Genomic DNA, 12206 nt, shown 5'->3' with positions numbered 1-12206 from the left:
GTCTTAGTACAACCCCATATTTGCACCCCATAGGTCCAAATTGGTTTTATGATTGATTGATGAACCAATCTTTTTTAGGCTGCTGTTGAGGTTAAAAAATAAGATTTCTTACCTTGTTAAAACCAATCTTAGTCCAACCTAACCTCTATATAACAAACCTCAATGTAACGAATGTTTTCTAATTCAATTTCATTATATAGAGGTTGCACTGTCTTATGAATCAATAGTTTTGTTATTATTTTATACAGTCATCATGATGCCTATTGCTGATCGGATCTGAAGGAAAATAAAGTCCACAAATAATTTTATCCATTTTCTCACGGTTCATATCATATTGCTTTTGCGTCTATTGATCTAGTGACCAGACGAGAGAGACAGAGGTATTTGTCGCGGATCATGACAACGTACTTACTCGGTATTAAGCGTCCGCGTGTGATTAGATTACCCAATCTTCTGGAACGGCACACCCGTTCCATGCGAGCGTTAGCGTGTTTATTAAGCCGAATCAAAGCCGAGTTATTCTGGATTATGAACGCGATGGGGACTGTTTTACCAGAAATTATAGGCGTGACAATGAGAAAAAACAGGCAATTCATTGGGGGTAATCCGAGAATGATACGGTTTTGTTTTTAGGCACGACACGGCCCATTTGACGGAAACGTTTTCACTGTTTTCTCGTCGGTAGAATAACGTGATAATGTGTTACGTATTTACTAGCGTTGGGAACTATCGACTGAAAACAGTTGAAACAGTCGATAGTCATAAAACTAGCGTATTATAGTAATTACTATTTTCAGTCATATGCACAGTTCGAATGTTTTTTCAATTCGTGATATCAGACGAAGATGTACGAACCATTTCCTGTATAAATTGTGAGAGAAGAAAGGACGGAGATAATTGCTTAGAACAGTTAATTTTATTTGTGCTTATATTTTCCAACGGTATTATAAGCGAGACAGAGAAGTATATATTCCTTCACGTACTAACTTTAAAAAAGAAAAGGAAAAAAATATTATTGAATAGTATTAACATGCAATTAATAATTTTATTTTAAACGAAGTAACATTACTCTTTTATATTTGAATGTTCTCTGGATCTGTAAAAAGGAATGGATTTTTTCGATGGACTGGAATAATACCCCACAAATGTTTTATCGTATTTTAATATATTGTTGTTTTCAAATAATATACTATAATAAATATAGACAATACAATAGAACTTAAACAAAACCTAAAAAGTAAAGATGTGCAATAAGCATAAATACTAAATAATAATTAAACATGTACCTAGAAAAAAACTAATTCATGACATAAATAATCACAAAATAACTGCTAGAGCTTTTTTAAATAAAGTAAATGCTTTATTTATTATTGAACGGAAATATTTTTTGTTGAGAGAGTAATCCAAATATTACCTATTATATATTGTGTACTATTATAGGTATTGCCATAAAAATAGTCAAAATTATTTTACTATTATAAAAAATAAACTATTGCTAAAACTAAAACTAAAAAATGCTACTATATTAAGATACAATATATTATTATTTATAAGCAAATTATCGAAAAAATCATAAAACTATATATATTAAATATGAATGTATGTAAGCATAAATTGGCTACATTATTGTCAAGGTCGTGGCTAGCACGACAGAGCCAGAACGTTAGAAATAAGTCGAATGAAATTAGTAGAACCAAAAATAGTAACTAAAAGTACACGACTGAAACAATCGATAATAAATAGCGACTGAAACAGTCGATATTAAAAAGTAGTCAATTACTAAACAGTCGATAGTTCCCAACACTAGTATTTATTCATTGTAGGCTCCGAACATTTGATATCATTAAAATATTAGGTGCATATATTCCTATCCTTGTTTTCACAAAAATCCATTTTTTCTTCTCTATGAATAGGCAATACTTGGTACAATACGTATTAATCAAATCATTTTCTACAACTTATTCCCATCTACCGGGCAATATGGCGATTCCGTGTCGAAAGATCGTTATACTTTTTCAATATTTTAAAACTGTGTACCAGCCAAGCCATGATGCATCTGTCTCAACAAGCGGTAACCTGAAAGCGCTGGGTTTGTGAATATTCTGAGTGTGGCAGAACTTCTCATTAGAGCTGCAACATGTGACTTGTCACGTAAGAGGATGACATATGCAGTCACAGTTTCATTTTGTTCTAAGAGCTAAGACTATAGCCATGAATATTTCGCTTTGGTGTCGTTGTGGATGGTTCTCTTGGACTAGCCGATGAGATTTTGCGCTGACTCGCATTACACTATAGAAAATTCTGCTTTTTACATCGCAAATAATGAAACGAGAATGTTGAACCGGTTCAAAATGTATTCTGAAGGAAGGAAGACGAGGATATGAATGCATTACTCGATGAAACAATCCATGTGGAGTGGCTATCGACTACAACGGATGCGTTAAAGTCGAGCACTGTGTTAAAAGCAGCCGAATTACGAGCAAAGACACAACAACTATATTTTTCAACACGACAACGTTCGATACCATGTTGCAAAACCGGTAAAAATATATTTGGAAACATTAAAATGGGAGGTGCTACTTCACAGACCGTATTGTCCAGACCTAGCTCCTTCACAAAAACTTGCTTGCTGTTCTCGCAAAGATCGTCAGCTAAGCGGACAGGGTTATTGAAAGTCGCCCAAAATGACCAAAAATTCAAACGCCAACTGACAAGATTATGGCCTCTACATATGTATTTGTAAATTTGAACAACTGAGTGAATTAAGAAACTTCCTCAAATATAAAATGAAAAAATTGCAGTGCAAAACTAACAGTGCAAACCTTCATCTAAATCTGGTCACCGATAACTACTGGTTGTTTGCAGACATCAAAAGGGAAATGTAAGAAGCTCCAGAAAAAAATATTTGATTCAAATGAAAAAAAAATTATTGTCAAAGTTGAAGCCTGTTTTGAAATTACGAAAAAGGTATAAAATAATTAGATTGCTACAACTGAACGTATTGTTGTAAGAATTGTTATTTTTAACCAACTTCAAAAAAGGAGGAGGTTCTATGTTCGGCTGTATATATTTTTTTAATGTATGTTCGCCGATTTCTCCGTCAATTATAGACCGATTTTCAAAATTGTTATTTTTTATTTGAAAGAATGCACTTCAGAAGTGATTCCATTGGAACCACGTTAGGATCTAATGGGGAAGGGGGGGAAGTCGAGGGAAAACCTCAAATTTTGAAGGGACGTACAATATTTTCACATATTTTTTTATCAGATATTGGTGTATAATGTTATTGCTGAGCTGATGTGACGAAAAATCGGAAGTAGTTCAGTGTAAAAGTCAGTTTGCTTTTTAAGCACTATCCCTATCATATAAGTCGTCGTAGAAATATTAAAGGCAGCTGTTTCTATGATGTAATGGTTAGAATGTTAGCAACAACAGGGTAGCAATTTTTTGTCCTGGTTTGATTGGAACATTTTTCAAATCACCTAAACTAGGTAGCGGACCCTAGGACCTGAAACGTCCTTTATTTTTAATAATTGTTTCTTTGAATCGACTTCAAAAAACAAATAAGGAACTCACTAAAAAATCAAAAATCCTCGAAAGAAAAATGGTGCACATTTCGAATAAAAAAAGAATTTTGAAAATCGGTCCATAATTGACGGAGAAATCGGCGTACATACATTTTAAAAAAATACATATAGCCGAACCTAGAACATCCTCCTTTTTTGAAGTCGATTAAAAAATCAGTACGACTTTGTTTAAAAAATATATCATTTTTAGAGTGACGTATTTTCTGAGAAAATTGAATCATACTTTTTCGGAAATTTCGAAAAAAAGAATCGACGAAAAAAAGGAATTTTCGTCGATTCCAAAAATGTGATGTATGAATAGTTAAGTATATATACACATTTGATCAGATAAAATATATTATTTTCAGTTATTTTTTCCCATAATATTTTGACAGTTAAAGCGAAACAAAATTAATCATAACGTCTATTTATGCGTAAACTGAACTTTTATAATTTCGTAATATTATATTACAACAACTATGAAAAATATGGATAAAATATGTAAAGTACGAAAATAAATTAACCCTTTAAAGTTAAGTACTAAATGTAATAGTTTATTAAAAATTATATATAATTTTTGGGAAAATATATCGAAAAATATCGACTAACAAAAATATCTATATTTTTCGGCATCTCCATTACACACACATTAACGAAAGAATTATATAGATAAAGATAACGCTGTTATTTTGGAGGGACATAACATACAACTTTGAGCTTAATGTCAGTAGAATAAAATGAAATATGTATCAAATCAGAACACTGTGTACTTGTGACTAGTGTTTCCAAACCGGAAATAATTACCGACACACTTAGTCTTTTGGATGTTCAATCAGGTTTTGTAAAACGACTGTTTTTATGTTGCAGATTATATTGGGCCCTGGGTGTTAGGGCACGCAAGGGCCCGGGCCTTTAAACCCCTTAGGCTGGCCCGGGGCCCCCATCATGCTCATCAAAGAGTATCGAATTCCGCTGCCACTCACTGTGGAAGAGTATAGAATCGCCCAGTTGTATATGATAGCTGTAAGTATAAGTCAGTTACTTTCCGGTACGGCGACTTCGCCATTTTATTCATAAGTGCATCCACCATGCTATTTTTGTTATTGTGGAAACATATTATATGACGTCACCCGGTTCTATATAATAGTTATAATGATTCTATTTTAAAAATAATGGCTTTACATATCCCAAAGATATATCTCTTTTGGTATTAGAAAGTACTAATACCATTTACTACTATAGTATAGGCGCATTCACCATTTTTCCTGTTTCACCTTCACCACGGCCAGGATTAAGCTGTTGTTAACCAATAATCGATGTCATTCAGCCAGCTCACGAAAGTGTGAAAATTATTGCTGGCAAATGGCCAATATATCAACGTGTTTGTCAGATAATTTCTACATCGGTGATAATACTGATTCGTAGTCATTCGACTGAAAACTTAATTTAAGCCAGAAAACTTTAATGAACCCGCAAATTTCCCAATTTAGTTTGTGTTTATTGACGAGAACATTGTTTTATTAGAAAAAAAGTCGCGAAGAGAGCAGCGGACAAGGCAGCGGCGTCGAGATTTTGATCAATGAACCCTACAAAGATGGGCCGGGTGGTCAAGGACAGTACACCAAGAAAATCTACCATGTTGGTAGTCATTTACCAGGTATATTAAGTCGGTGCGAGATAAATTCGGTCATAATTATGTTATTTTTATAGGGTGGATTAAAGGAATTCTGCCAAAAACCGCCTTGATGGTAGAAGAGGAGGCTTGGAACGCCTATCCATATACAAAAACTAGATACACCTGCCCTTTTGTTGAGAAATTCTACCTTGAAATTGAAACATATTACTTCCCCGATAATGGCCATCAAGACAATGTCTTTCATTTAACTGGCAGCGATTTAAGAAACCGTATAGTTGGTGAGTATTATCAAGAAATAACAACAAAAAATAAATACCAAAAATGTATCATCAAACTTATTGATTGTAACGGCAGCAAGCATATTAATATTACTTTTTAAAATCAGTAAGTCGCCTTTCGTCATTTTTACCCGTTCAATAGAAATCACCAAGATTTCGGGAAATTATTCATTTTTAGCTATGAAATTCTTTCACAATTAAGTACAAATATTATTTTAAAGTATTTTATCATCATGGTCATATATTTGATCGTATTGAAGAACTCACACGCCCATTGAAAACTCCCGATATCTTGGCAATACAACTTGATCAGAGTATAGAAGAAAATAGTTTATCACTATTACTGGAATTCGTGAGATATATTTTGTAAATAAATATCCGAGAAAATATACTGTTCCGAACATTTTTATAGTATAAGTAAATGTACCAAATGTTTAATATATTTGTAGTAAAATAATTTATTTTTCCTTTTTTTTGAAAAACCAACGAAGTCATTACAATTCAACACATAATCAACAATACTTCTGGTTAAAGAAAATTATCAATCATAAATAATATATTTCTGGATTGATTTGGGATTAGTAATATAATGAGAAAGATCATAAGTAATGTGTAACTTTGAAAATATTTATAATTCTGTTCCTATAAGTCAGTTAAAATGTTAAAAAACCTGGCGTTTATAAAAACTCTTACACAATATTATTTCTCTATAATGTCTATATAAATAAAGTTTAATGATTTCAAACATAAACTATAACATCTAAGATCAAAAGAATGTAAATATAGTAAACATTTATAAATACTGATATAAATCATTTTATCCATGATTTTTATCACAGGTAATAAAATAAATTTAGTTTAATGCGTAAAAAAACACGTTAACATATAATAAAATTGCTATCAATCATTCATTAAGCTAATATTAATTTAAACATGAAATTGATTAAAGCCGGATTATGTATCATTAAATTCGCATTCACCATTTCTTCATAAAAAATTAAAATACAAATTATTTTCCTTTATAACTTTTTATTTAAATTTGTGCCATTTTCCTTCGAACCTAATACATTTAACTAGTTTAATAAAACTGGTATACAACTAACAATTTGGAACCTATAAAAAACTTATATTTTTAGACGTCATCGATTTCGTCAGAGATCAACTCTACGGGGCAGACTACTTACGCGAAGAGGATCCGTTGATCTACACATCCGAAAAATCAGGCAGAGGGCCGTTGTCCGAAAACTGGACCGAAGAGTACTGGAATGAAGTTCAGGACAAGGCGCAACCAACGCCCACTGGCAAGGCGATGATGTGCGCTTATAAGTTGTGTCGCGTCGAGTTCAGATATTGGGGGATGCAGACGAAAATTGAAAAATTCATTCACGACGTCGGTACGAAGCTCGTCGACATCTGACGGTTGTTCTTTTTTCATTTATATGATTTCAGCTCTGCGAAAAACCATGTTGCGAGCGCACCGTCAAGCCTGGGCTTGGCAGGACGAATGGCACGGTCTGACGATGGCCGACATCAGGGAAATAGAGCGACAGACTCAGCTGGCTCTTAAGAGGAAGATGGGACAAACGGAAGACGACGAAATAGGTATATTTCAAAGTAATATAAACAACGATAATCTAGAAACATGGTATTTTTAGATGAAGATGACAATCTTAATAGTAGCACCTCCAAGGAAGATCCATGTAAAACGTTGGCCGCCACCTTAGGTAGCATAGAAGTTTCTGAAGACAGTCCCTTGTTGACCAAAAACACCAACGTACCCACAATTCAAACTGCGGCCAGTTCCGATGCAGATGCTTCAGATGATGATCAAATTAACTTAACAATAAAGTAACTAACTGTAATTATCGCTCTTATACAATCTACACTTTTGTATGTGCAGGCGAGACGAAAAATGGCAACAATCACGAAACTTGCACTCACCAAGTTCAGCCTCAGTGAAAAGTTTCGATTTGCAAGTAGCCAATTGGAGGATAGAAGCGTTAGGGAGGGATTCTGAGTCGCCTTCTGACGAAGAATTCTTTGACTGCGAAGGTAAGTTAAATTTCTAGCAATGTCTAAGTTCCCTTTACGGTGGTCTTTTTTACCATTCTTAATTTCATATAAATATTAATCATTTAATTTATCATGTTGTAACAAAGTATACTATTATTAGTAAAAAATCTACAATTATTTTATCATCTCATATATACGCTTTAATTTAGTTTGCTTTTATATATCAAAAATATTAATTCAAACACAAATCTATAAAATTATTCTTACACACATCGGAAAATGTTCCTGATAATTAATTTAACACTTTAACAGAAAGCTTAACACATAATATACTGTTACATTCAAAATACTAGAATAATTCGGCCACGGCCATTAAAAATGCCGTGATAAGTTAACTTTAATTGGCTTGCCAACTTGAAATGAATTGACAGATGCTGCTCAGTGAATTTGTTAAACGATGTAGTATTTAACTATTTTGTCTTCTGTTACTAAATATAGTAAACAATTTGATCTTAATTTAAGGTCATTTGTTGATGCCATTAAGTGTATATTGGAGCGATTTAGCAATATTATTTGTAGATTCCTCTTCTTTGGCGAAATGGAGCTCGTTGGATTTGTTAACCGAAGAGGATATAGAGGCTTCGCCTGCTATCTTAGACAACGCAAAGAATGGTGAATTTTAAACCTGCTTTTTAATTCAATATGCTGATTTATCGTGATGTTTCAGATCAATCTGAAGATAGTATATTTTCACCAACGTTCCTGCAGAGGGTCGCCAGCGAAAGGGGTACTCGCAAGGTGCTCCAACGTGGAAAAGTTAATTCCCTAGATACATCCAGGCCAGATTCGCCTAGTGCCGTTGTTTCTCAGATTCCATGCAATACCACAGTGTTAATACTCGTTCTTCACGCTGGTAGCGTTCTAGGTATGTTGAAATCGTGTTGTCTTCGGACAGCAAATTTAACCACGATATTTTTTAGATGCGAACGTGGATATGACGGCGAAAAAATCGGACGTCACCACATTTAAGGGTGCGTTCGAATCCGTAATGCGTCAACATTATCCATCTCTAGTCGGACACATAGCAATAAGATTAGTGTCTTGTCCATCAGTATGTACAGAGAGCTTAGGAATATTATCTAGTCTTAGTCCGTATAGCTTCGACGTTTCTCCATCTTGCGTTGACGTGCCTCAAGTCACCCACGACTCGATTCCCATCGGTGCTATTCCGATTCTGGCCACGGCCACTTCCGACCACCAGGATGCTGTAACTCGGACAATCAATGCTGCTAATGGCGCTTATCAAGGTTAGTCCGTCATACAAAGTGTATGGATTTTTTTTTAGTATTTGTGTTTAGTCATCTACGTCAGTAATGGTAAAATCGTCATTTTAGCAGTATTTCTATACATCTAATTTTACTTGGATTTAAAATTATTATTACATTAGATGCTGGCATGTATTTTCATCAGCAATATCTATTAATGTAGATCACTTTTCTAGTATTACTGAATTATTCGGTGTATACCATTCAGTTCAAACTTGCATTTTGGATATTCATAACTTTTGTTATTTTATTTGAAGAAACCTATTGCCGACGCCCATCAAATACTCATAAAAATGTATGCTGATGCAATTCTTTTATAGTAGAATTGTAGTTTTTGATTCCAACAATTTAAATGTGATGACAGAGAACAATGTGATGACAAGAGCAAGCATCTAATATTTTATTTTAATATAATATAATGTTTTGACCACAAACCAGTAATCAGAATTTAGTAGAAGAATGTTGATCTTTAGAAAGAAAGGGTTTAGAGCTAAGGCTTCCTCTTTATAGCTCTAAGGCTCCTAACTTTATTACTATGGCACGCAATTTGATAGCATTCCTGTAGTTTTGCTATTTACCTTACGCCATTTTAAAAGGTTCGCGGCAGGTTTTTCTATAATCCGTAATAGTTTTTGTATAAGAAAATAAGTAGGGTTTTGATAAACAAGTAAAGGGAAGATGATTCCTTTACTATCATAGAATGTTACTATATTATATGAATATTTTATTTTAGAATACCAAAACACTTGCTGTGTTTTCAATAAATGACAAAAGTATAAATAACCAATATTGCTGAAAATGTATAGATACTGTCTAGGTATGCTTGCCAACAAAAAACTTCTGACGAACGCAGTCTGCCAAATTTCGGTTACTTTGCGAACTTATCGATGAAACCTTTTTTATAGAATTCCTTAGATCGGAAGAAGGTCAGGGCTTTTCTGGTCAGGTATGCTTCGTGGCTGACTCGCTAGGCTCCATATTGGGTTACGACGCCTTGTGTAGGAATAACAAATACACCTCTAGACATGGCAGTGAGAACAGCATCTTGGACAATGACCATAAAGGTGACATATACATTGAGGATTTTCCGATTGTTATTGTTATGATACTGTTAAAATCTTGCAGACGAGACCAGCAATAATGATGCGCTCCTTATTGCCCCGCCTTCACGACGTCGATCATCTTCCACCAGTGATTACTCGCAGGTTAAGTTGGAATTCGAGGTGTCCGACTTTTTTATGTTCGGCAGTCCGCTGGCTCTAGTTTTAGCCTACAGGAAAATAGCTGCTCCCGACGAAAAGTCCGGTAATTTTTCAACTTTTAATAGGTGTATGAAAAACTAATCCATTCTTGTAGTTTCAGGGTTTAGCCCTTGCACTACTATACATATTTTGTTTCAAATTATAACAACTTATTTGTCTAATTAATTATGAAAATAAAAATAGGAAAAAATAATTGTAAAAATTAATTGGCCTACAAAAATTGAGAAAAGTGAAAAAGTAGTGGGAGACATCATCTCAATACCACTTTTTGGAGAATTAAATGGTTCAACAAAATGGTCCTAGTTTTCTAGCATTATAAATCAAATTTAAGTCAAAAAACACGTTTTTTTAAAATTATTATCAGAAATTTAACAAAACTTTTTTAATATAGCCTTCTTGGAATTACCTTTTTTATCTTTATTTTGTTATGGCGTATTTTGTATAACTTTTCTGTTATTTTAACTATTCTCTTAAAGTTCTGCACACTAAACATACAACTACGAATAAAATATGATTTCAAAAAACATGGATTACTTTTTTGCAAATTACATTTATTATATTTCATCGAACTATAGCTAATCAATATATTCTCACAGGAAATATAACCCGTCCATGTTGTCTTCAAGTTTACAATTTGTTCCATCCAACCGATCCTGTAGCTTCCCGACTGGAACCTCTTATTTCTGCCAGATTTTCTATTCTACCACCGGTGAACGTACCACGATACGCCAAGTATCCTCTGGGAAATGGTCAACCTTACCATTTACGTAAGTTAGTTTGCAAATATATATAGTTTTGGTAGATCTGTAGATACATGCAATTAAATAAAACATAAAACAATCAGTCTTGCCATTCGTTATCCAATTAAAACTTATATAGCCAGCATGTGGAAATGATATAAATACTACTGAATCTCACTTAGATATTTTTTCAATTAAGACAATAGTTTAGTAATTGTATAGTTTATCAATTATTTTGATTGCCATAAATCATAGGTAACTCGATTTTATAGAATGGTATGGGAAAATAGTTATTATTGTTATGTACAAATTATTTTCTACTTTTGGAGGAGTCTCTGCTTATGAATGTTTCTATTGAGGTGTTACTTATAGCAATAGAACCCTAAACAGAGGCTTTTACTGAGACAATGATTATTGTATGTACTTTACCTGTCCACCAAATGAAATAGCACAATGTAAATTAATGATTTAAACACTGAACATAATCAACCCTTCGATGTTGTGTCTGTTTCTAGTGGAAATTTTACAAACTAATCCCCAAGTGTTTAATGACCAAGTCCAACCTAGGCGTTTATCCGAAGTTTCTATACAAAGTACTGTATCTGGTCTGATAGAATCCATCCCACTTCATACCATCAACGCTTGTAAGTGCTCAGAGTCTTTGTGTAACTTTTTTTCAAGCACGTTTACTTGTTTTTTTTGTAGTTGATTGTGTTAGAACCAGGAATTAATTATTATTATCATCGGTGCTTTCTGTTACTTTAATGTTAACAATGATTTACAGTGATTCAGTAAAAGTTGCACCAATGACATCCATTACCCTCTGTTTGTGTTTCCTCCTGTTTCAATCAAACAATAATGAAAAGCTATAATTATGTCCCTTCAGGATTATTCTGATGTTGTGTTTGCTTTTAATTATTTAAAACTAGTGAATTTGACGTAAAAGTGTGAAGATTGACGCATTGAGAATTTTATTGGACAAAAATTCATGGGTTCACCCTGGAAAACCATCAACGAAACCTTCTGATAACATTGCTCAACAATGAAAATATTCTTCTGATCAATTAAAAAATAACTGCAAAGCGCCATTACCTATAATTTTACAGATACATGTAATTTTTTTTGTATTACCTTTATTTTATATTTGCTCTTGTGAAGACTGCCTAATGATATTATTTTGTCATGAAAGTAAGGGGAGAAGAATCATAACTTAGGAAAAATGATAATTTGCCTTTGCTGTGCTTATGGTTTGACGAGAGCCTCTCTAGTCACATACTATGGTAAATTATATAACTGCTAGTTTTGCTAGACCTCTATAAAAGCAGGTTCGTCAATAAAAAAAAAGGAACAGTGTAAATTCAAATCGAATCTTCCATTTGTTTATTC

General features: G+C 33.4%; 1 protein-coding gene across 10 annotated transcripts in view; it reads left to right on the top strand.

Moving 5' to 3' along the window:
• Positions 1–12206, top strand: part of rdgB (retinal degeneration B) — a 30961-nt gene that overhangs the window by 12296 nt on the left and 6459 nt on the right. For 5 of the 10 annotated variants that reach the window (XM_076407263.1, XM_076407261.1, XM_076407262.1 and 2 more), the window contains exons 2-15: positions 4434–4589; positions 5091–5223; positions 5277–5480; positions 6617–6874; positions 6930–7082; positions 7136–7328; positions 7381–7532; positions 8073–8165; positions 8221–8418; positions 8474–8800; positions 9724–9882; positions 9944–10123; positions 10677–10847; positions 11336–11464. In XM_076407263.1, the coding sequence (XP_076263378.1) occupies positions 4512–4589; positions 5091–5223; positions 5277–5480; positions 6617–6874; positions 6930–7082; positions 7136–7328; positions 7381–7532; positions 8073–8165; positions 8221–8418; positions 8474–8800; positions 9724–9882; positions 9944–10123; positions 10677–10847; positions 11336–11464 (2428 nt within the window). In that variant the 5' untranslated portion in view covers positions 4434–4511. The remainder of the gene's footprint in view (positions 1–4433; positions 4590–5090; positions 5224–5276; positions 5481–6616; positions 6875–6929; positions 7083–7135; positions 7329–7380; positions 7533–8072; positions 8166–8220; positions 8419–8473; positions 8801–9723; positions 9883–9943; positions 10124–10676; positions 10848–11335; positions 11465–12206) is intronic. The other 5 variants (XM_076407268.1, XM_076407266.1, XM_076407267.1 and 2 more) reach the window with 1 other exon arrangement.

This window comes from Rhynchophorus ferrugineus, unplaced genomic scaffold (genome assembly GCF_030347505.1).
Source record: "Rhynchophorus ferrugineus isolate W39M unplaced genomic scaffold, kcgeb_rfMv2 rfM6, whole genome shotgun sequence".
Lineage (NCBI taxonomy): Eukaryota > Metazoa > Arthropoda > Insecta > Coleoptera > Curculionidae > Rhynchophorus > Rhynchophorus ferrugineus.
This window is presented reverse-complemented; position numbering and strand designations above follow the sequence as displayed.